This window comes from Camelus dromedarius, chromosome X (genome assembly GCF_036321535.1).
Source record: "Camelus dromedarius isolate mCamDro1 chromosome X, mCamDro1.pat, whole genome shotgun sequence".
Classification (NCBI taxonomy): domain Eukaryota; kingdom Metazoa; phylum Chordata; class Mammalia; order Artiodactyla; family Camelidae; genus Camelus; species Camelus dromedarius.
In genome coordinates, this window is record NC_087472.1 from 51,211,123 (window position 1) to 51,236,217 (window position 25,095).

At 38.2% G+C, this 25,095-nt stretch overlaps 1 protein-coding gene across 4 annotated transcripts in view; it reads left to right on the top strand.

The window, feature by feature from the left end:
* The window catches only part of RPS6KA6 (ribosomal protein S6 kinase A6), a 151,266-nt gene that overhangs the window by 24,995 nt on the left and 101,176 nt on the right, over positions 1 to 25,095 (top strand). Inside the window, exons 1-2 of one of the 4 annotated variants that reach the window (XM_031446151.2) lie at positions 6,235 to 6,624; positions 22,834 to 22,884. The exons of 1 other annotated variant lie outside the window; for it this stretch is intronic. In XM_031446151.2, the coding sequence (XP_031302011.1) occupies positions 6,547 to 6,624; positions 22,834 to 22,884 (129 nt within the window). In that variant the 5' untranslated portion in view covers positions 6,235 to 6,546. Of the gene's footprint in view, positions 1 to 6,234; positions 6,625 to 8,225; positions 8,349 to 22,833; positions 22,885 to 25,095 lie in introns of those variants that run through there. 2 more of the 4 variants (XM_031446153.2, XM_064483006.1) reach the window with 2 other exon arrangements.

The window sequence follows — 25,095 nt, forward strand, 5'->3', positions numbered from 1 at the left end:
TGCCCCTATCTGTGCCCAATCTGAATCAGAATTTTTTTCCGTAGCCACATCCAAATTTGCCTATTTTTCCAGTTGAACTCCTAAAACAGGGCATCAGAAAAAAGGGACACTTTTATTAGCTTCAACTATTTATACCAATAGTAAGTTGTTATTAGTATATCAACTGCTTCTATATAATGGAGTCTTAAAGTGCTTCAATGGAACTTGCACCTCACAAAAAATTTCCTTGATAGATTCCTTTGCAGTTTAAATTCACATTTACTTTCCAATTCTCTATTCATTTTTGATATGAGTTTTAAAAATCTGAAATTTGAATGAGTCATAGAGGCTTTCTGAACAAAATTACTCTCTAAAATATGTCTCTTACTTTGGCTAATTATAACTTAAAACAGTGGTCCTCAAAATGTAGTCCAAAGACCAGCAGCATCAGTATCACCTGGGAACGTGGTAGAAATGCAAACACTCAGTCCCCCACCCAGATTTAATGAATCAGAAACATTGGGGCTCAGCAATCTCTGTTTTGACAAAGCCCTGCAGGTGACTCTGATGCACAGTTGCCAGCAACTTAGATGTTAATAAGACCATGAACATAAGTTTGAAATTATCTGGTTCTGTTTAACATAATTCCTATTTAGAAACTTTAAATACCAAGGGAACCTAGTGAATAGGTATGGTTGGTCCCAGGGAAATTTTTTATCATTACTTCAGTCATGGGAACTCTGACTACATGTTTTATCGTAGGTGACAACAGTTTTGCAAATTATATGCAAAAAGGCAGTCTGAAACTAGGTAAACTGGTAGATTTTTATTGCTTTACAGATCTATGAGTATGTTTGAAATCTGAGTAGGGTAACATAACTACTCCCATGTCCTTAATCAAAAAATGGTCCACCTTTATCTCAGAAGGAACTCTTCTCAAAAAAGTTCTAAGATTTCCAAGGGACCCAAATGGAAAATTGTGAGTTAGGGAAGAGACATCAAATAACCAGTCAAATTAGTTGGCCCTACTTTGTTGAATAATGCTGTGAAGGATGTGGGCAGCCAGATTATCTTCACATCTGGTGTTATTGCTTTGGCTTATAAAAATGTATCTGTTTTGTCAACTATGGCTAGTTATTAAACTTATGTATGTTATCCTTGTAATTTATGTCCTATTTAGTTGATCCATCATACTAACATTTTGACAAACCCACTAGTAAGATCAACTGTTTTTTGTCTTTTTTTCCCCCAGAAAATATCATTATAACAAATATGTTGGCTAGATTGAAAGAGATTTAGAAATAAAAAGAAAATAAATTTTTACTTTTTAATATTTTGCTTAGCAGAAATCCTTTGTAACATGTGCCATTGTTAAAATTTAATGAATTGGAGTTCTAGCTAAATCACAAAATGTAAGTATCTTTCAAAAAATCTTAGGAGTTAGACTATAAGCAATGGTTACTACTCTTCCCCCTCTCTAGTACTATTAAAGGATCTCATCCTCTGTGTACTATAAACTTTAGTTACTGCCAAACCATGATCATATTTATCATTTATTTACTATTTAATCTCATTCATTTCAACAAAAAGGCAATAATGAACTTATATTTCACAAGTATGTGTGAATTTCTCCCCTTTTGAAATTTATTTATAGAGGAACCAAAATTATTTAGTATTTTTAGAGAATGAAATTTATCTGACATTCCTAAGGAATGATTTAAAGATAATAAGTACTTGCTAAAATTTAAAAGTTTCCTGTTTCTGTACACAGATCCCATTTTTATATTTTGAATCAGAATATCTCCAAAATAAGATATTTGTGTATTTTTCTAATAGTGATTTTATGCTCTGTGTTGGGTCACCATTTTCCAGCTATTTGGATTATAAACTTTAGGGAAATAGGCAGAGAATACTGAGAGACTATGTAGCTCTTTCCATAATTATAACCTAAATATGCAATACTTTGTATATCAGAACCACAGTGTAGGATCTGTGGGTGGTCTGTGATCTGCTGATCAAAGGCTCTTGGTTCATATTTCACACCCCCTTAGTGGGGCCAAGATGAGTTGTTTTTTTATCTCCATATGGGTCAGTTCACTTTTTTCAGCTAAATTGCATGACCACCCACTTTCACACCTGACCCTGGTCATCCAGTGTATGCCATTTGTCACAGGATAAAGAAGTCACAGTGGAGGTTTAAGTGTACCCTTTCCCTAGTCCTGGAAATACTCAGAAAACATGCTCTAATTTGGTAGAGCCCATCTTATCATCTTTTATGAACAATACATTATTTAGAAACTAGTTATAGTACATCCCAGTTCCAGAACCACCAAAATATTACCAAATACTGTGTAAATTTTTTAAAAAATTATTTATTTATTTTTAGTTTTTTTTGGGGGGGAGATAATTAGGTTTATTTACTTATTTATTTTAATGGAGGTACTGGGGATTGAACCCAGGGCTTTGTGCATGCTAAGCAGGTATTCTACCACTGAGCTATACCCGCCCCCTATTGTGTAAATTTTTAACGCTATGCTAAAATAATTGGAAATCTAGAGATACATAGTCATATAGAAATTTTGAGGCTAAAAGTGTCCTGCAGACTGAAGGGAAAGCAACAATCTTTGCTGTGTATGCTCTGTAAAATATTTAGAAGTTCAACTCTTCCTTATTACCTGCCTTTGTGCTTAAATAAAGTTATCATGTTTTTCACCAACAATTCAAGGGCTTTTTGGGCTAGAAGAAATTAGATCTAATAGGCCCTGGTTACTAATAACTTAAGATCAGATAATATGTCTTTAGTACAGGGACAATGCAGAACAAAAAAGCATTAAATTCCACAGAGTTAAATACTGTCATACATTTTTATATCAGACCACAGCTTTAACACAGTGTCTGGCTAGAGTAATGTTGTTTGTCCATCCAACATACTTATTGAGCACCAGCCATATGCTGTGAATGCAGAGCTTAATAAGCTAATTCAATAACATCAAAAAGCTTAAAGTTTCCTGGTGAAGAAAGATAAAGAAGTGCTGAAATTAGTATATGGAAAAGACATTATAGAAGTACGGAGGAATAGGTGACTAATTTTTTCCCAGGGATGAATGGAAGGAGGGTATAGAGAGGGGAAGTTAAGATCAGAGAGGCTTCACAGAGCACCAGAGTCAGGTAGAAAGTTTGGTATTAGGTGGACTTAGTTACAATTCTGAATTTTTCATTTAATATCTGTGAGGTCTTTGAGAAATCACTGAACGTTTTTCAGGCTCAGGTTCCTCACCTGTAAAATATAGGTAATACAAATTTTTACAAGTTGTTATGAGAGCTAAATGAATTAATGAAGAACATATGCCTGGAGTATAGTGGACTCTCAGCAAATAGTGGTCGTTAATATTGGCTACTATTAAGAGATAGCTGTCTAGGAAGACTGGGATAGGGAAGAGACAACAACATGTGCATATATTTGACTGGAATATGAAGTGGTAGATGAAACTAGGAAGATAGTCAGAGACCAGATGGTGAAAGAATTTAAACATTTGCATTCAGAGCTAAGGAATTTGGATATTTTACTGGAGATGATGGAAGAATTATTGAAGAATTTTGATTACTGGGTTGCCAGTGAGGAGGGTAGATTGGGAGAAAATAAATTCAAAGTCAGAAAGACCAGTCAAGAGGAATCATTACTATTATTAGTTCAAGTAACTATTTTATAAGGTGAACTGAGACAATAGCCATTGGGATAAAGCAAACATTTAAAAGTATTTGAGATAGAAATAAAAAAGACTTGTTAACTGAAAGCTTTGTAAAATAGGAGTCTATTAAAACCACTGAGTTGAAGAAGGGGCTTTAATTATTTTTTTTTTAAATGAGAGAAATGTGTGCATGTTTATATGCTAAGGGGAATGTTGAATGAATGAACATATATGAAAGTTAAATTTTATACAGAAGCAAAGTAATACATTCACAGTGAGGAAGCTTCTTAATATATGTGATGTGGTGTATTTATCAAATGAGTAAAACAAGAGAAAAGGACAAATTCATTCATTCAGAAAATATTTACTGAGCCTTCTTATGTTCTGGGCATTAAGCTAGGTGCTGGAGGGAATAAATACACAAATATATCATATACCACATGTTGATTGGTGTTATGAAGAAAAAGCAGGGTGAGGATAGATAGTCGTGGGGATGGTGTTTTGGAATGGATGGTGGTAGGAAGACTCTGAGCAATAAACCAGGTGGTTGGTGGAGGTCATTAATTATTTTGGAGAAGATTAAGTGAGGAGTAGGTTGGTAGAGTTAAATCAAGAATTCAGTTTGAATCGGTTAAGTTTGAAATACCTATTAGATATCCAAGTAGAATAGGCAGTTGCATATACAAGTCATGATTTCAAGAAAGAGTTTGTGGTTGGAGACAAAATTTGAGAGTCCGTAGCATATAGATGGGATTTAAAGCCGTGGAATGGGATGGAATATGGGAATACCTAGGATGTTGGGGAAGGTAGAGGTTGAGGACTGAGCCCTGAAGTTCCAACTTTTAGAGATTAGGAAGATGAGGGATGATCCAGCAAAGAACGCTGAGAAGAAATAGCTGATGATATATGAGGAAAATGAACAATGTTTTGTTCTGAAGGCCAAGTGAAGAAAATGTTTAAAGAAAGAGGGAGTCATGAAATGCATTAAATGCTAATGAGTGGTCCAGCAAATTGAAGTCTGTAACAGCTTGTTTTTTGCTGATGGGAAACGTCAGAGGGAGGAAAATAGATGATGTGAGAGGGGATGGGGGTGGGGGGAGAACTGCAGAACAAAGCCTTTGAGTAGGCAATCAGGGATGAGATCCAACGCTCAAAAGGGTTGGCCTAAGAACGCTGTCGGTTCAGCCAAATGGGTGTTTATGTGCCTGTGCGCACACACTCACATATTTTCACTCTTTGTAGCCCCATGTTCCCACTACTTTCAAAGCTTTCATTTTTACAGAATCATATTCGTAAAGCACACTTTCTCACTGGAATTTTAAGCAGAGTAGGTAGGAGTGCTCTATTAGTGATCTTTGTCTGCAATTCAGTGATAATCTTTGTGGTCCGCTTTACTTTGCTAGGGCTGGAAGCTAGATAGTAAAATAAATGCAGGGCACAGTTCAGTGTTTTTCTTGAGCACAGCACCACAGCCCTAGGTGTAGTAGAGGGAGGGAGTGCTGTTTTATGTTTACCGTTAGAAACCTCTCCAAGGTACTGAGTTGGCTTAGTCGCTGTTGAAATTGCTCTTTTAAGTTCTTTGAAGTGTCAAATGTGAAATCATTTTTTACTTTAGTTTCTGAATTATTTTCATGAGAAGGATCTTGATCATCTCCCGTGTATGAGACTATTTTATTTGTTTCAGTTAAATCGCTAGTGCCTGGTACCTTGTGTGGCTTAGAGTAGCAAAGCAGTAAAGGTTTGATTAGAAGAAGGTAGAAAAATGATAATCAATCACAATATCCTCAAAGTGGGGTGGAAGTGAGATTAGTTGGTACATTCTGCCTCCACTGCCGTACGTACAGTCCAATAAGTGGCGTATGTGTGTGTATGTGAACACTGGAAACACTGTATGTCTTCAATAGTATGAAGACAACCAGTATAAATACCGTGAGAGGGACAAGCGGGGGTGGGGGGTGGGCAGGGAGTTAGGGAGCACAGCTGTACTAATTTATTTTAAACGGATTTTCTTCCTGCCTCCAGCTTCTAAGAGGCTAATGGATAATGGACTGAAACCGCCGCCCTATTTGTCACTTAGTACCAAAATGGGCGTGGCTTGGTGTACAGGGCACCTGCTTTTGTGAGCCCTGCAAGAAGATATTCCTGGAATCCTCCCCTGACACTGACTCCAAAGCTCAGGAGGGTCCGCGATTCCCTCATCCTTTTTGGGAATCCTCCCGCCGGCAAGGCAGCTCCATAGACTTGAGAGGGCCTGCTGAGCATGTGTGAACAGCGCCGCGCATGCTCTGTGGAGCGGGCAGGTTTACCGAGGCACTAGCAGAGGATTTTACTACTCCTCTCCTGCTTCCCCCGCCCAGCACGTCCCCCTCCCCTCCTTCCCACTCCTCACCACGCGGTCCCCAGCATCCACCCCCACCCCTCCTTCCCACCCCCCTCCCACCCCAAGGCTGGGGAATCTCCATTGACGTTCGGGTGACGCGGCTGTGCCGCCGCCGTGGGGGGTTCCAGGCGCCGCACAGGTAACGCCGTCGCTGCCGCCATATTGACAGAGCTGGGAGCTGGGAGGGGGCCCGAGGAAGCGGGGTTGAGGGGGAGTCACCACCAAGCGACAGTCGCGGCGGCAGCAGTGGTGAGCACGAGCTGAGCGGCAGCTCTTGGAGAGGCAGCACAGAGTTGTCTTCTCTATGGGGAGCAGCAGCCTGCGGTGACGGCGACCCCTCGCTCCCAGTCTCTGAAGGACCCCTCGGCGAGGGCAGCTGTCGCTGAAGGCGAGGCTGGGGATCTCGGCGGCGGCGGCAGTGGCAGGCAAGCTCAAAAGACGGGATGCGGGGCCGCGCGGGCGGTTGGCAGCTCCTGTTCGAGTGCTCCTGAAGGGGCGATGCTACCGTTCGCTCCCCAAGACGAGCCCGGGGACCAAGAAATGGAGGTGTTCGGCGGCAGCGCAAGCAGCGGCGAGGTTAGTGTGGTGGCCAAGAGGGGCTGGAGCTACCCCTCTCCTCTCAGGACCGTTGCCGGGGCCCGAGAGAGAAGGGGCGTGGGGCTGGAAAGCGTGGTGCCCAGGCAAGCCCCCTTGAGGCTGCGGGGCGGCGGAGCACGCTCTGCCCAAACTGCAGTTTCGCTCCGGAGTAGGCGGGTGAGTGCAGCCCGGGCCTCGGGCGGAGTGACTGCCTCGCGGGCCACGCCGGAGTTGTAACTAAGTTTCTTTACTTTGCGACCTGAAGTGAAACCGGGGGATGCACCAGGTGCCTCGCCGGGCTCCGCGTGTACCACTTTCTCTTTGGCGCCCAGTTTGCTCGCTGGGAGCACGTTGGGGGACAGCTGCTAACTCCAGCTCTCTGTTGAACCCTGGGTGCTTTAGGAGCCCAGCGCAACAAAAACACACCAAGGTGGCGAACTCTGGGGATATTTGCACATAGGGATGATTGCTCCTTAGTTGTTTAGCTTTTTCTTTTCTTGGTGGCTTGTGGTTCTTTGTAACAACTCAAGCGGAGATAACTGGAGGCCAGGTTTCTTTATCTACATTCAGGTGATGTTCTGCTGCCTCCTTTGCGGTCCTCTGAATTCTACCACCCTCTTCCTCCCGCCCCTTTTCCCTTGCCCAACTGCTGTACCCGCCCCATTGGTCAGTAAAAGCAGACGCAAAGTAAACTTCAGCCTTTATAAGAAGAATCGTTGGTAAGACAGTGAGGTTTAACCAAGATATTTTGGTTCGCCTCTCTTCCCACTCTTTTTACTTCTGAAACTGTTCTGGTTTGGCTTTGGTCAGCTGTGCAGTGAGAACTTAGATGTGGACAGGTACTTTGTTTTTATTATTGTTGGTTTGTTGTTATTATTATTAAAAGCAGGCAGCATTTAAACACAAAAAGAGCCTTTGGGATAGAAGATTGGATCCTTTTCTGATAACCTAATCAATTGACAGCCTAGTAGTACAGTAGAGGCCATCATAGATCTCCTAAAGATGTTGAATGCCAGCTTGATTCACAGTGGAATATTTTGAGGTAGGACTCGCAATCCTCCACATCTCTCGGTTCAAATTTGTCTTTAAGTACTTGCTTCATCCTTAAAAATACACTTTGGACTGTTGTCTAAGTTCTTTTTTCTTTTCAAATATCCAACTACACTGGGGTTAAAATTACGTGCCAGAACATTTAACAAGAAATGTAGTGGAAATATGGAAGAAGTCTAAAATTGAACCCCTCTCTGCTAAAAGGAAGTATGTAACTAGTTAACTAAGGAATTCCAAAATACATTTTAATATTCTGCATCCCTTAAGAACAAGATAAATGAAGAGGGGTTTATTTCTTCTTGGAATGTAGGAATGTTTCTTACTTGCAAGAATTTTCTAGAAGACTGTTGAAGGGAAGAGGAATTTTGTTTTGTTCATATACACAATCTGTTGACTTCTAGTTCCAGGCATCTAGTTTATAAAAAGAGTCAAATGCTTGTATGTAAGGTTGGGATGGGAGGGGGGAGCCGTTCGCATGCCTACTATTTATTGTTTTTGTTAACTTTGAATATAGAAATGTTTTAAATTGTAATTACCGCATATGGTTTTTTTTATTGTTTACAGTATGTTTTAGGTATTATAGAGATTTAACAATGGGTCTCTCTACCTCAGCAATTTGGAAAAATACTGGAGTGGAAATTGTTAATCCCTATGAAGTAAAACGAAAGGTGAAGGTAATGTGGTAAAGATAGTATTTCTGCCTTCTTTTTCTAAAATAGTTATGATTGGTTAGTCACTTGCAAACCTGCAAGTGATTTAATTAAAAATATTCTAGGTGAAAACTAAATGCTACGTCTGAACCTGCTTAGACCTTCTTAGTACTTAGAAGAGGTTTTTTTTTTTTTGTTGTTGTTGTTGTTGTTGTTGATGTTTGTTTATAATGATATTCTTTTGATAAGAAGGAAACAATTTTACTTCCCAGAATTTATATTTATTTTAATTACGTGTTTGTTGATGTTGGCTTTAGAAATGTTAACCTTTGAGAATGAGCTTTGCAGCCCTCAATCATGATAGTTTTTAGGACTAAGGGTGCTTTCATTGTAGAATATGCTTTTTCGAAATGTTTGAATACTTAAAGAAAATGTAAGTAAGAATATGTTAACTTTAATGTCAAGGGAAATAATTTCTGTCCATTTCTGTGTGTGTTGAATCCTGGTAAAATTAAAGATTATATACACTATCATATATTGTGGAGTCTTTTTCAATATCTTTTTACCTGTCTTGTTTCATGGGCAGTTGTTACCCTTTGACTTAGCATTCAGAAGTGTGAGAATTGGTTGTTTAGACTCTTAACATGTTTTTGCACAGGAAAAAATTATTAAGGATAGTTACATTTTTAGACCAGTAAACAATAGTAAGGTATAATGATGAAAAACCTAACTATTGTTTGTAAAAATGTCCTATGGGAAAATGTCAGAGGTTTCAAAGAAGAATTAGTTTGGTTCCAGTGCGAGGTGGAGAATGTGCCTGAAAAAGGGAAATACAGGCTCCATTGGCTTCTGGGAAGAGGGTTCTTGGGAGAGGGGAAAAAAGATAAGCAAGTTTTGGTTGTGAGAGCTCTTGCAGGGACTGTCTCAATTAGTTCTAGTGGGAATAGCGACTTAAAAGGGCATCACCCCTCAGGCAGCCATAATTTTCACTGTTGCCTGGATTCTGTCAGGAACAGGGAAGAGGTGTTACTTAAGATGTGATGAGTATTGGCCATTCCTAGGCAAGAGTCATTAAGAATAGGCTGTTTTAGTAAAGTGGACTTTTCATGAGATAGTGCCATGTGTATTACAGTTTGTGCACTTTGTGTTTTGTTGAAAGAGTGCTTGCTTTCTGGTGAAATTTATTATAGTTTTCAAATTGCATATTATATCATTTATTATATTAAATTATAATTAGTACTTTTATATTTCTCTTTAGCACTACTCCCTTTATTTGAGGAAATTCGTTTTGAAAGTAATACAGTTCACTGCTAAAAACAATTTGGGGTTAAAGCCACAAACTCTAGAAATTTAACCAGCCTGGCAAATATATGGCAGATTGGGAAAAACTGCTAGTTTTAATTAATTTCATGAGACTCTGTAGTAGTAGAGGAAAGAACATGGGCTTTAGAGGATGATTTAATCTGGGTTCCAATCTCACCTCCAGCTCATACAAGCTGTGTGATCCAAGTTATCTAATCTCTCTGAGCCTCAATTTCTTCATCTGTAAATAGGAGGAAAAATTTCTTCAAGGGTTGATATGTAAAAAATAAATGCTGTACTGGGTTTAATTCACTTGGCAAGATGCTTTGCACATAGTAGGTCTCCAGTTCCTATTCTTTTTCCACAGTCATCATCATGCCCCTTTCCCTGCCCCTAAACTCTGAGTTACTGTCAACTATATTAAAATCTTGGGATTTAGATGGCCATGGTCATAGATCTAGATGTCCCTATTATGAACAGTTTTTCTTAAGACCTCCTTAGATCTGATCGTTTCATCTAAGTATAGTAATCACATTTGTAATCACAGAGTAATTAAGGATAAAATATGAGGTCATATTTAGGAACACTTTGGGGGAAAGGAGAGACAATTTACTAACTTAATTTGTAATAACTTGTTAGTGAGGTGTTTCATTGACATTTATTTGTTTTTTCTCCTGTTCTGAACTTTTGTCGTGGTAGGAACTGGTTCAGTTCATCAGGTGTTTATTGGGTATAAGGCAGTGCAGTACATACTACTGTAATGTGGAATGCCAAAAGATACAACATTCTGGGTCCCACTCCACCCTGATGGGTTTACATTCAGGTAAGCAAGATAGATAAATGCAGAAACTGCTGTTATACAAGTCACAGGACCATCAATAATGATGTTGGTTGTGGTGATGATTTAGGGATGGATCTAATAAGGCCTTGTCAAAGAGGTGCAATTTGAGCAGAGCATTAGAGAGATAGATGAAAGGAGCATATTTCTGGTGAACCGGGACAATATTAAAGGTATGGAGGTGTTCTTGGAGGAAGGAGGAATCTGATATTGCTTGGATTTAAGTCTGAGGTGAGAATGGGGATATAGTGTGAGATGAGGTACTCATCGAAAGATAGGCAAGGCCCACATTGTATGGGGCTTTAAAAACCAGTGTAAGGGTTTTCAGTGTTGTTCTGTAAATGAGAGATACTGAAGGTTTTTGAGTTCGTGAATAACATGATCAGATCTGTGCTTTGAAAAGTAATGGATGACAGTGTATAGGATGGATTGGAGTCGGGGGAGAGACTAAAGGTGGGAAATATTAATCAGTGGAAGTAGTAGTTTTTTTTTTTAGACTAGGACAGAAGAGGTAGAAAGGAGAGGATTGATAGGAGAGACCTTGAAGAGTTAAAATAGAATTTGGCAACAGATTGGGGAGTAAGAGAGATTAGGAGTGTTGTGGTAGGACTTAATTCAATATAACAGATATTTAATGCCTGCCTGCCAATAAAAGTGTCTGTGCTAGCCACTGGACTAATATAAAGATAAACTGATACTTGCAGCATAGGGAGATAAAAAGCTAAAATGAACCTCCCTCTCTCTCATATTGTCTTGAACAAGAGCAAACCATGCTAAAGATTTCTGGTTATGCTTGGCTTGCTTAAAATCTTTACTACCAAAAGTGAATGCACTTATTACTGGCTAAGAAATTTTCCAGTGCTTTAAAAATGGTCCTTAGGCCTGTAATTTTTGCTTTATCAATATTCATCTTAAATAGCAACCCTCGGTGCAGAGGGCTGTGCTGAAAATAGTGACTGGTGCTTCTTTCTGGAATGTGGAAAAGAGAACAGGGACATTTGTATTTCTTATATGCTTTCACCAAGTTCATTTAGAATAGAAATGGGGGAGTGGCCAGTAGGGCTCTGACCCCTCCCCATCACTGGTGCCTTCCCAGTTTCTCCAAGACTTTATTCCTTTAAACCAGTCTGATCTGGAAATATTCAGGTCAGTTCCTTGAGGGCAGGGCCTCTGTATTTCCTACCTTGATTATTTCATCAAGAGGGCTAATCATTACCTCACCATTCATAATAAGGCCTGACTTGGTGCTGTTTGTTTCTTAGGCCATATGGTTGTTTCAGTACCACCCCTCTCATAGCTTCTCTTCTCTGTAATTTTGAGGGGGAAATATAAGATTTTCTCTCTTCCTGTAATTTATCTTTTGGTGGATGCTGTCATTGTCTCTAGCAGCAGTTGTGAAGATCTGGTAAGCACTTGAAATCTTGAGGTCTTATCTTTTAGTACTTTGTTAGAATTTGCTATATAATGTTTACACATTTATGTTCTTTCCAAAGATTATTTACTGTTCTTGATGTTAGTCGGGGTTTTTTTTGTTATTTTGTTTTCTTTTTGTTTGTTTTTAGGTGGGAAGGGAGTTGGATGGGAGAGAGATTTAGAGCTAAGCTTAATCTGGCTTTTGTAGATAATAGTGATGTTTTATGAATTGCCCTGGAGGCATTCTGTGTAACTGATTTTGCTGCTAGATTTTAACCTGTATCTGTACATTAGAAGTAGGTCCTGCTGTGTAAGTGTGGTGTTTGTGTGTGTGTGTGTGTGTGTGTGTGAGAGAGAGAGAGAGAGAGAGAGAGAGATTGAGAGGGAGAGAGTGTGTTTTACTTATTTCTTGCTTCATTTCACAAAATATTGGAGATAGTTTATAGGAAATAAAATCCAATAAAAATTATTTTGGTATTCAGGATAAGGAAAAACATAAACTAGAAGGTATATGGAAAGGATGGAGGATGGGGTTGGAGGGTGAAATAGAACATAGAACACAGGTAAGCAGGCTCTAAGTATCTACTGCACATTTAAAATATAATTGAATTGCAGATTTGGCCTTGGATTTCCTTGGACTGGTTGTTCTCACTTCGGACTATAGATCAGATATACCTGGGAGTTAAAAAAAATTTCCACGCTCGTGCCTCACTCACAGAGATTCATATTTAACTAATCTGGTGGGTGCCTGGGCATCATTCTCCAGATTAGTATGATGTACAGCTCTAGGCCACCGTAAAAAGAGAAATCGTCATATGGTTTTCATTATCCAACAAGAAAAAAGCATATCAGTTTCTAAGCTAGCAGTCAGCTCTAAAATAAATTTTCTATGAGTTGTAATGGTTTTCTATATGTTTTATTCTGTTGTTCTAAGATATGACTGGCAAAGGAATTGTTTGAGTTGTCTTGTGTGCTCTTGCTGTGTAGTTTTTAGAAATTTGCTTTTTCGTAAGGGAAACAAAAATGTCCTGATTTTGATATAGTTTAGCCTTATAATTTAGAAGTTATATGATCTGCATACCTTATTACTAGCTAGGAGATGGTGACTCCGTTGTGAATAAAATATCCCATCACACCTCTAACAAAAATTTCAAAGGCCACAAATAATTAGTCTCACTACAGGACCTGTCTGCCACTCCTGTAAAGGGGATGGGGACAGACCTTAAGAGGAAACATAGTAATTTTAACACCCAATGTAAATTTTTTACCCAAAAGACATTGGAATCCTTTCCATCTTAAATGTATCTCTAAATTTAAGAGAGAAAGATAAGACATTTATTGAACATGTATTATCTCTTCAGTTTTATTCACTGTTCAAAACAGTTTGATAAGAAAAGGTGTATCTTTTTGACAGATGAGAAAGAGACATACATATCAGTGGGAGGCACAGCTGGAATTTGAACCTAGATCATTTTAAGTTTTTAAGTTCATGTTTTTCCCTCTATACATTGTTGTCTCTTTTATAAGGACATTGAAGATAAGGAGAAGATACAGACAAGTTGTTGACAACCATATCAGATGAATAAATGAGATCAGCTGATTCAATAACTATATTTACTCAGAGGTCAATAAAATCCAACAAGGTTTTTTATAGTCATAGACAGGTTTATTCTAAAATTCATATCTAAAAGTATAGGACTAGAATATCAAATAATTTTGGAAAAGAGGACTGAAATGCAAGAAATCACTCTATATGGGATATTAAGGTTTATTATGTTACTGCAAGTAATTAAGACACTGTGGTATTGGAAGAAAAGACACATAGATCAGTGAAACAGAATAGGGAATACAAAATAGATCCACACAAATAGGGTCAACTAATTTCTGAGAAAAGTAAAGAAACAAACTAAGGTGTTCATATATAAAATGAAAATTAATGTGTTTATGATGATTTTGAGAAGTAAGTAAAATATTTGTTCTTTGCATATAATATTTGACAAGGATAATAAAGTTCTTGTTGTTTTCAACAAAATAACTCTAAGATTGAGTTGTCCTAGACAAAGTATTTCTTTTACCCTGATAAATAACTCAATGGACATTTTAAACTTATTTCACATTCCCAAAGGTATTTTTTTTTTAATTTATTTTTAGAAGTACTGGTGATTGAACCCAGGAACTCATGCATGCTAAGCATGTGCTCTACCACTTGAGCTATACCCTCCCCGCTCAAAGGTTGTATTTTAATGAAATTACATTGACCTCACATCTCTAAGAGGTTACTACAGTGAGAATTACTACTAAAGAATGCCATGTATGTACACATCATGTATATATGTGCATTCATCTGTACTACACATAATACATGTATCCTCTGAAAGTAAAATTTCCAAAGCATGTGAGACTGGCCAGATGGCCAGTGCCTTGGCATGGGGAACACTTTGGAGCTATTCAGAATCATTAAAGTCATTAGCTCTGATTTCAAGCAGAGTAAACAAATTCCTGTCTGAACAGTAACCAGGGAAGCAGCTTTTCTTTCATTGGGCCACAGTTTTAAAATGTTCCACAAATATTTTCTAATGTATATATATTATTGATATGCTTAGTTCAACTCATAGTAACCTGTCATTTGCACAACTACCAGTTCTTTTTAAAGTGTGATGATACTTAGATTGGTTTTAATTGGTTCTAAATATTATTTTGTATGCATTCACTCAGCAAATGATTGTTAAATGTCTACTTATGTGTAAGTTTTTGTGTTAGTAGATAGGATTCATTTGGTTATTGTTCCAGGTTTCTACGTTTGATAACTGGAAATCAATTAACTGTATATCCATCCATTCTTCCATAGTCCCAAATAAATGTTTGAAAGGGCAGTATATTATGTCACAAAGACCAACAAATTTAAGCTGATAGAAAGCTTTTTAAAATTAAAAATTTTCTGAGGTATTAATGTTTTAATTCCATACTCCTGTGAAATTGCTCATAGGTTCATTGATAGCTCCTTTCCACTCCTTGCTTTTTTTTTTTTTAATATTGATGGCTTTAAAAACTGTTAACAGATTTCCTCCTATTTAAGTCAACTGTTAATAGTGGAGCCTCAGTATGTATGGCAATTCAATTTACATCTTATTTTTGTCTTAATGTACCTCTCCTTACTCCTGGCATTGGATTATGGCAGTTGGAGAGGATTATTATGTTTGGATGTATGTCTCTTTTGCTTTTATTTAGTGCTCTCCTACAAACATGGGAAAAAGAAACTTATTTTTATTAATGAATTGCCTTTGAATTTGGGTCTCTTAGTTCTTGAGGTTGAAATAATGAAGAGTCTAGAGGTTAGTTTTCTGGGTTAGCAAGTTACCCTTCATTGCTAATGATGGTTGTGTGTGTGTGTGTTTGTATATTTCACCTCCAACTTGCTGAGGTGTATGCTAAAGTATGGCAGAGAACAAAAATTGCTATTGTAGCAATAATAGTAAATTTTTGAAATTAGATTATTCAGAATCTGAATAGCAAGATGATTAATAGCTAATGTGACCAATTTTAACAGATACATGTAAGCAATCCCTGGGAAACATTGGCTTGGCTAGATAACATAGGGCAGACTTCAGCCCTTTTATTTAAGCTATCAGGCTGTATCTTGCAGAGAGATTATTAAGAGGGCTATGACATGGCTCTTTTTCTAGAAATAACATTTCTGAAGATAGTGATTTTGAATTAGGGTATTGTTTTGGAGACTCATCCCAATTGAATAAATTTAGTAACTTTAGAGTCATTATTTCTTTTTAACAGAAATGTCATCATTATTTCAGTTTTTACATTTTTAGATTCTGTGTTCTAAAAAGCTATGTACTTGACTTTCCTTGTTTTAAATCCCTGTAACACTTAGTATGGTATAAGTGAAATATTGAAAACAATTTGGTTGAATTACACCAGTTCCAAAAAGTAAATATTCATACCTATTAGTCTATTGTTGGGATTAACAGCTTCTAAAATCTAATGTACTCTTCTTCCTGCCTTCAGGGAGGTGATTATTATAGGTTTCTGCCAATTAAGTTACTGGTTTCAAGAAGCATGGAAAATCCATTTTGCTGGCCTTTTAAAAATTTTTGTAAGGGTGCAACGGATGTTGGAGTAAAAGTAAATGGAAAATACAGGTTGAGTGTTACAAAATTATGAATATAATCTGGGTGAACCAATATTCTGTGTGTACTGTGGCAATTATAATCCCACAGAGTAGATAACTTTAGTTTGTTTTTTCATTGCTGAACCAACTTGGACTCTTTTTTGCATTTTAAAAATTTATGCTTATAATTATTAAAAAATTATATAGTTTAGACCAAGGGGTGGTAAACTTTTTCTGTTAAGACCCAGATAAATTATTTTAGAGTTTGTTTGCCTTTTTATAACCTCTGTTGCATATTTTTTTAAACAATCATTTAAATGTGTAAAAAAAATTGGCTTATGGGGCCCAGTTTAGACAAATGGCTTCAGAATGTGGTATGCAAAGTTAAGTTTATACTAATCTGCAGACAAAATTTAGGGTTAGAAATCTAACTCTGAAAAAAAAAATGAACTTTTGAAATAATTTCCATGCAAGATATAGAATATTAAGAATTTATAGATACTTTTTTTTGAAAAACATCTTATGAAGCAGTAAGCTATGTATTTTTGAAATGATTTTGAAAGAGCTGAATTTCTGTTGGCTGTCAGATTTTAAAATTGAGTCAGAAATGATAAAATGACTACTGGAAATTCTTTATAAAATTAGGGTTCAAAGTTGATTTTAAATGTTTCAAGTAAGAAAATTAATAAAAACTAAGGAAAACCTATGGCAGTTACTTACTGAATTTATTTTTACATTTAATTCATTCAAATTACAAATTCAGTCATTCCATTCCACAGATGTTTTTCCTGGATCAATTATGTTCTAGATAATATGCTAGATAGTGGGGTTATAAGGAGTCATAAGATATGATTGTTTTCCTCTGGGAGCATACAGTGTGATAGAGGGATTGAACAAATACTTAATAAATAAGACAGTGTTTATAGATAGAAGTCTGTGTGTGGTAAGGTGTAAGGGAAAAAGGAAGATGTGACATTGAGTACTGGTAAAGATGAGTTGATGTTCAAAAGCACAGGTAACCCCAAATGGTAAATAACTCAAAGATCATCCATATTTAAATTTGGACTCCGTTTTTATGCTTTGATTTGAACATGGATATGTTTTATCAGCTAATTTATTTTATAGCTGAGCCTTATAATTGTTTTCAAATACCCAACTAACAGAATAGCTTGGAGGTGTACACTTTTGCCCATTCTGAGACTCTCTTTAAAAGATAATTCTTTCACATCAATTTGAAACAGAATCACCCTTTCTTAAATCTCCCCTGAAGCAGTGACAGTGGTTAGGTGTGTATGTTTCAAAGGACTATCCTATTAGGGTAAAAGCAACAGGAGTATTGCATAATTAGAGAGCCAGAAATATCAAAGAAAATCATTTAAAATGAATATTGTAGGTGCTATCAGATTTTGTCTAATCAGTGTGTTGACTGTAGAATTCAATCTAAAAGATTAAAAAAATAAAGATGTCTGCTGGGGAAATGGCCAAGACTATGAATAAACCTTTGAAAATATTTTGTAGTTTAAAACTCAGGATACAGATTAAACCTGCTATGTGGAAAGCGAAACAAAAAGACTCTTATTTTTGGAAATGCCTAACTGAAAGACTGTAAGTGAAATTGATAAAGTGTGTTATAGTAAAAATATACAAAGATACCTTTCGCTTCACTCAATTTGTGTTTCTTGAAGTAAGAAATCTATGCATGAATATGTGTGTATCTTTATGGGATGATTTGGAAGATTGGTTTCAAGTTGATCAAAAATGATTCTATCATTATTTAAGAGTAATCTTCCCACAGTAGTATGTTAGAACTAAAACTATTAAATCAGTAGCATATGATGATATAGCAGTAAGTTTTGATTCACAGATGTTTTGTACACAAGTAGCATTATTCAACTTTGGTAAATTATTAACTAAAATGTTTCATATATTTTTTCCTGTATTTTCTTTTTGGCAGGAGAATATTTACACATCAGGCATTTACTGAGCACATGTCAGGCACTGTGCTAGCTGTTTTAAGAACATTATACTAATTCTGAAAACAACATGGAGGTTATGATAATATGTTTTGTTGTTGCACAGTGAGGTAAATGTGGGTGTTTGGAAGCTGGATCTGATGTTTGCTGGATCTGATGTTTCCAGGTAACTGCAGGGTTCCCTTGGAACAAATGTTTCTAAGGAACTGTTGGGAGTTTTGTCTAGTTCTATTGACCAAACAAGGGAAGGGAGCTGTGGATTTGAGTAGACAGACACAGTATGCTGGGAGAATAGATGAATTATGAACAAGACATGGTGGAGGGATACCAGTAAGTTTGGAGATAGCCAAGGCAAGGGGATCCTGGTATTCAGTGAGTGTTCTGGGGCACTGATGGTATATCCAACAGTCTGTTAGATTTCCTCTAGTGGCTAGACTTTGGGAAATGTGGGCTAAGGCATTATTTTCCCAGGCATAAGAGATCTGGATGAATATTAAGAGAGATAATAATAACTCTAGTGAAAGAACTATCCCGAGAAAAGGCAGACATTTTAATATAAAGAAGAGTAAGTGTGGCTCACTGGCCTTGGTTAGTGAAAGAATCATCCCAAGCTGAATAGATTAATTAGATGGCCAAGAACTGGAGCCAGAGGCTTATTCCCAGCAGAGTTCAGGCAAAATCTATGGTTTTCATCGAATTACCATCAATGGAAGATGCCCACTATACGTAGTAGGGCAAAGAGCATTAATAAACCAGTAGCCATAAAGAGGAGTCCCAAAAGTTTGGTTCTCCAGTCCTTCATAGTCAAAATCAAAGGACAAAAGGGCCAGGGTCACTTCCTCTGAACTGTCATTCCAGGCATAAACCCATTCATGAAAATTTTCACTCCTTGAAAATGTGTCTATAATAAGGAGTATAAGGAGAGTGATTAAATTGATGCATCATCAATTATTACATAGTTACAGAGATATAGCGACACTATGATGGCAACAATTAGAATAAGAGTAATGAGAAAAATTTCATTTATGGGGTTCATGGAGAGTACTGGCCTGGTCCAGAGTCTTGGGAGAGCCATCTGTATCAGGTGTCATCTGCATCACTTCCAGGTCAATTTCAGCTTTAGGTCTACAATGGTTTTAGAGGTCCACTCAAGTGGAGAAGCCTTTGTTAAATGTGAAGCATGAATCCAAGAATCAGTGCTTTTAAGTTTAGCAGCACAGGGGTTGGTTAAAAGTACTTGATAGGGTCCCTTCCATCTGGGCTGTAAGGAGTCCTTTAAAAGATGTCTTTTCCAATAAACATAGTCCTCTGGTTGTAAATTGTGGTGTTCTATACCTCCATCTCCTGGGAGCACACTGTGGAAAGATTTTTCAAACAGGTGCTCATTTTTCTTTAGAGCCTTAGTGAGACTTTGACAATAATGTAAAAGACCTTAATTGACTGGCAGTGGCTCATATGATCCTGAGTCAAGAATCATGAATCTTCTAGTAATTATTTCAAAAGGTGACAGTTTGTGTTTTTCAAAGGGTGTAGATCCTAAGTTTAATAGAACTATGGGTAGCCATTTAGGCCAAGGAAGGCTGAAGGCCTCAGGGAGTTTTGCCAATTGAGTTTTGATTATGCCATTGATCTTTCACTAGACCAGAAGATTAAGGATGATTGGCACAGTGGAAATGTAGTATAGGCCAGATCACAAACAGCATTTAGAATTTCTCCAGTGAAATGGATACCTTTATCACTATGTATTTCCAAGGGAATTCCCCAAGTAGGAATAGTCCTTTCCAACAGTATTTTGGCCACTGCAAGGGCAGTTGCTTGTTTGTAAGGAAAGGCTTCTACCCAATGGGAATACATGCAAATCATCACCTGAACATATTTGTATACTTGAGAGGGAAGCAGCTGGATAGAATCTAGGTGCCAGATAGCAAAGGAAGTAGGAGGCAAAAGAAAGTGGCCTTGAAAAGTATGAATTGATTTTCTGGGATTGTACTTAGGACAGATCTGACACCTCTGACATATTTTGGCTGCTTCTGTAGGAAAAGTTTTCCAAAAGTACTGTTTTCCCCAGGTTATCATTTTATCAGTTCCTCAGTGAGTCATTTCATATGTTAATTTTAATATAGTTTTTTGAGTGACTGCAGAAAGAGCAGGGCCACCATTTGGCCCATACCAAAGCCCAATATGTTGATCAAATGTGCATCCTTCAGAAACCCACCTCTGTTGTCCTTAGATGTAACATGCAATTGCCCATCTCTGATAATATCCTTTAAATCTTGGGTGTCCTTCCAAGTAGTAGCTAATATGGTGTGAATAGAGTGACCAATAGGAGGAGGTTCCTTTATGGAGCTTGAATCTTGTAATGCTGCTTCCTTAGTGGCTCTGTTGGCTAACTGGTTTTCTTTTCCTTCCTCCATGTTGTCTTTGGAATGCCCTAGGACCTTTATTATTGTCAGTTGTTGTGACAGCAAGATTGCATCCAGTAAGGCTTTAACAAAAGGGACATTTTTAATTTCCCACTGAGGTCAGGAAACCTCTCTGTTTCCAAAGCATTCCAAATTCATGAGCTACTCTAAAAGCATACCTGCATAAATGTGTAAATGTTAGTATGTTTGCCAGAGGCCAAAGTGCAGGCATGAGTGGTGCTTATAGTTCAGCTTGTTGGGCTAAAGAAACATTGGATTCAATTATAGTGAAGGGTGTAGTGATAGCGTATCCAGTTTTCAGATGCCCATCATCATTTCCTAGATAGGAGTTGTCAGTAAACTAAGAAGCATCTGAGTTGTCTAAAGGTGTTTCCTGTAAATCTAGACATGGACTTGTCAAAAGATCAGTTGTGGTTATGCAGTCATGTGTGGTCTCATATGTTAGTGATGGCAGGATTTAGGGATTTACAATGAGACAAACTGACATTTGGAGAGGAAAACAAGATTTCATAAAATTTCAGCCAGCTAGCAGATTAAGTGTTATGTGTGGTGTGAGTTCAGGAGTGCCTCAACAGAGCGAGGGACAGACACTTGTGAGGAAGACCTTGTAACTATCTCTTTTGTAGCCTGCAGAAGGGCAGTAGTGACTTCTATTGCTCAAAGGCAAGGTGGAAGTCCTTGAATTATGGGGTCCACCTGTTGGCTATAGTAGCTGAAAGGCTTGCATTTGCCCCCCTGGGGTTGAAGAAGCACTCCAGGGGCATTTTGCTAACTCCATACAACTTCATAGTAGAAAAGGAAGAGAATAATTAAGGTTTCCTAAAGCAGAAGCTGTGGCCAACTAAGTTTTTAAGGTTTTAAAAGCTATCTCAGCCTCATTATTCTAAACAAGAGGATTGGGCCCCTTGTCCTTTAAAAGGAAATAAAAGGGTTCTGAATACAAGGAGAAGTTGGGAACCCTGCTTCTACAATGGCCTATTAGCCCAAGGAAGCCTCTCACCTGGCATTTGGTGGCAGGAATGGGAAACCATGATAAGCCCTGAATGTGTGTAGGATCTAGCATCAGCCCTTGGGGTAAACAAATAACTCAAGTATCCTACCTGGGTTTTGTTGACTTAAAGAAAAACACACAACATAAGAGTTGTGAGCTGAAGTTTTATTCAGGGACCTTACTGAGCGCTTTTTTTAAATGCCCAAGAGATAGCCTCTCAGTAGCTCTGAGGGAACTACTGCATAGAGGTAGGGGAGAAGGCAGTATATATATTATTTTTTAGTTAGAGAGTATGTGCAGGCAAGTATACATCTTGCCAAAAGGTTAGTGCTAGTCACAAAGAACAGATATCTCAAATTAATGATTTTAGTGCTTTTCTATGCATGGGAAGCTGCAAGAATCTGGGTTCCTTCAAGTTCTTCTTAAGATATACATCTAACTATCTAAGGGGCCTGCTTGTCCAAGGCACAGAGCATCCTATTATGGTCTTAATTTCCTCTTAGACTATACTGTTGGTCAGTGACTGCAGTGGGTTGTGAGTTAATTCCTATAGGACTGGGTGGTGAGCAGAAACCCTCTTTGCTCTTCTTTGTTTCTATTTTGAACAAATTGGACCTTGTCCCTTGAGACCTTATGTTCTTTGTGTGCTAGCTGAGTGAGGAGTTGTAGACTATCCTTCAGTCTTGCTTTCTCAGTGGGGGAGCATAACAAAAAGCTGTCACCGTATTGGGGTAAAGTAGAGCCATGGACAAAATTTAAATCAGCCAAGTCTTGTCTCAGTATCTGTGAAAAATAAGTAGGGCTTTCTATGTAGCTCTGAGGCATAACAGTCCAAGTAAACTGATGTAATTCCCACGTAAAGGCAATAGTTATCGACTATCTGGATGGACAGGAATGCTGATGAAAGCACTATATAAATGCATGAATGTAAAGAACTTTGTTTAGAGAGATTAACTTGAGAATGCTATGAGGGTTGGGGGCCACAGGATCACATGGTATGACTATAATTGTTTATGGCTTGAAGATCTTGAACAAAATGCCAACTTTGACCATGAGGCTTTCGTCCAGGAAAAATTGGTATGCTATAGGGACTGGTGCATGAGATTATGAGGCTCTTCTGGAGGTATGCCTCAATAGTGAGATGAATTCCTTCCAGAGCCTCAAGCCTGAGAGGGTGTCATCTGAGGTGAAGCAAAGTTTATTAAGGTCTACCTGGATCTTAATTGGTGGTGCTGAATGAATACATCCTATGTCATTTGAAGAGGTGTACCATAGTAGGAAGAACAGAATTTAACAAATCTTTGTGATTGGGAATTGACAAGACAGGAACAAGGAGAAGAATCTCAATATCAGGACTAGAGTTAGAAGTAGACTTTGAAGGGTCAAGGATTTGTAAGTGTATTTTGCATTTTGGGGAAAAGGAAATATTAATTTTAATTTTTCCAGGAGGTCTTGGCCCAAACGGTGTACATGAGCAGAAGGAACAAGAAGGAACTGGTGAGTTTCTTGAAAAGAGCCTATCTCGAAAGACAAGGGGACCAATTTGCTTACATTCATAACTGTGTTCAGAACTCCCACCACTTATACCTTTTCTATATTCCAAGGAAGAGGGGAGGGCCTTGAGGCTGGTGGAGATCAAGACAGACAAAGTTGCTCCTGTGTCCACAAGAGCAGTACTAGTGTTATCTCCTATAAAAATCTAATTCTCTCAGCAGTTTAAGTGGGAGTATTGGGAAGACCTTGACACTTTCCTTGGAGCATCTGTATTTATGACTGCACAAAAAGTAGGCACTTCTTGAATTTCTCCAAAAGTTTATGAAAAGAGTCAGAGCAAGGGACCTCGGGCTGCTGATACAACCTTCTTTTTAACTTTAGGCAACTTTCCTTCCAATGGCCAGGCCACTGAAAATAGTGGCAGGCACTTGGCTCATGGAAGGGCCCTTATGGGAACTTTGGTTTTTCCATTGAGGTGGCCACTGAGCAGCAGCAGCCAGTTGCTGCAGTTGAAAATTTATGATTTTAGTTGTCTTGCATTTTTCTGTACATTGGATTGTTTTAGATAGCTGATTAGCCAAATTGACTAGATTAGGAGTGGCCATTGTTTCCAATTTAGTTGTGCCCATTTCATCAGTAGTCTGAGTTTCTCACCTAGTCCCCAACAAAGATTGACTTAAAGAGGGTTGAGTATTGTTTACCCCAGCAGATAGTTCACAATTTTCCCAGAATACTGTCTTTAGGCGTGAATGATAATCATGAACAGTTTTATCAGGTCTTTGTGTAATAGACTGAATTTTTCCCCACTGACCCAGTCAGTGGCATGGGGAAAAGCCTGAGGAATTGCTTCATGAAGGTCTCCAGCTACCTGAGAAGCTGGTGCCACCACACTGGTGTCCTTTTTGTGGATATCATCTAAAGGGTGAAGCCAGCTGGCAGTAGTTCGCCAGTGTCTGGCTTGATTTTCTTTGACTAAGATTCAGGTTAGTTGATACAAGTCAGTGAAGCCTGGACCATAGGTTTGTATCATAAGGCTAAATTCTGCCAAGTGGAGGGTGTCCTCAGTGACCTTGGGAAATCCCTTGGCTATGACCCATAATTCTTCAGGGGGCCAAGGCCTTTAGTTTACTAGATAGCAAGTGTCATCAGTGTTCAAAGTAGTGACAAAGGGAAAGGTTTTTATGGGAGGGCTAGTAGATATGGGTAAAGATTTTGGAGGAGGAGTAGGAGAATCAGAAAAGATAGAATGGCAGCTCAGCAAGTTCAGGGTAAGTAGGAGCTAAAAGAGAAGGAGGGGAGAAAGAGACCTCTTGAGCCTTTACTGGAGTATTTAGACAAGAGCATAGATCTTTATTTGTAGCAGGGACTTGGAAACAGTATCGTGAAGTGAAGCAATTTTAAAGTTACAAACCTTTTGGTTTTCATGACCTCACTGTGAGGCTTCAATGTACCAATTGAAGTAGGCTTCCCACTCTGTTTGTTTAGTTTTAGACCCTTTAGCTTCTAATTGTGCACACAAAAAAAGACCAATTTTAAAATTTCAAAAGTTCCCCATTGTGGCCAGATCAATTTTATGTCATCTCTGGTATACCATTGCCATTTACCCAGGTAAGCATAAGAGGCAGCTCCATACTTTTTGTACAGGTACCTAGCAGGATTCCCAGATGTGTAAGAATCCAACCCCCATAACAGTCTTAGACTGTGACATCCCGTTGTAATGCACTCACCAAAAGGGAGCAAGCCCTTAAGCAATTGAATGAACAAAAGACACCCAGAATAAAAGTCTGAATCTCAAGCAAGGATGGAGGTTCAGGACCAAGAGGTTACCACTCAGACCAAGGACATCTAGGGAGGCAGCAGAGCACAAGGGGCTCATGCAGGTATCTTATTCTAATCCATGGTGGCTTTGGAGATGGGAGGAAGACTGCTTTGGATCCCACTTCTGACACCAAAAATGCCAACCAAAAGGACTGAACTGTAAGGAGGCAAAAACAGTTTATTTGGGATCTTAGAGTGGCAATTTGGAGATCACAGATTCCAGAGGAACACAGAATAGTGTCCCACCAGAAGAAAATAACAGGATTTTTTTTATAGTAAAAAAGGAGGGAGTTAACATAGGTTTATATAAGTTTTTTACCAAGAAATTGAATTGGAGGGTAAAATTGTTCTTTACATGATTGGATTATGGAACACATCTCATTCATTAATAAGGAA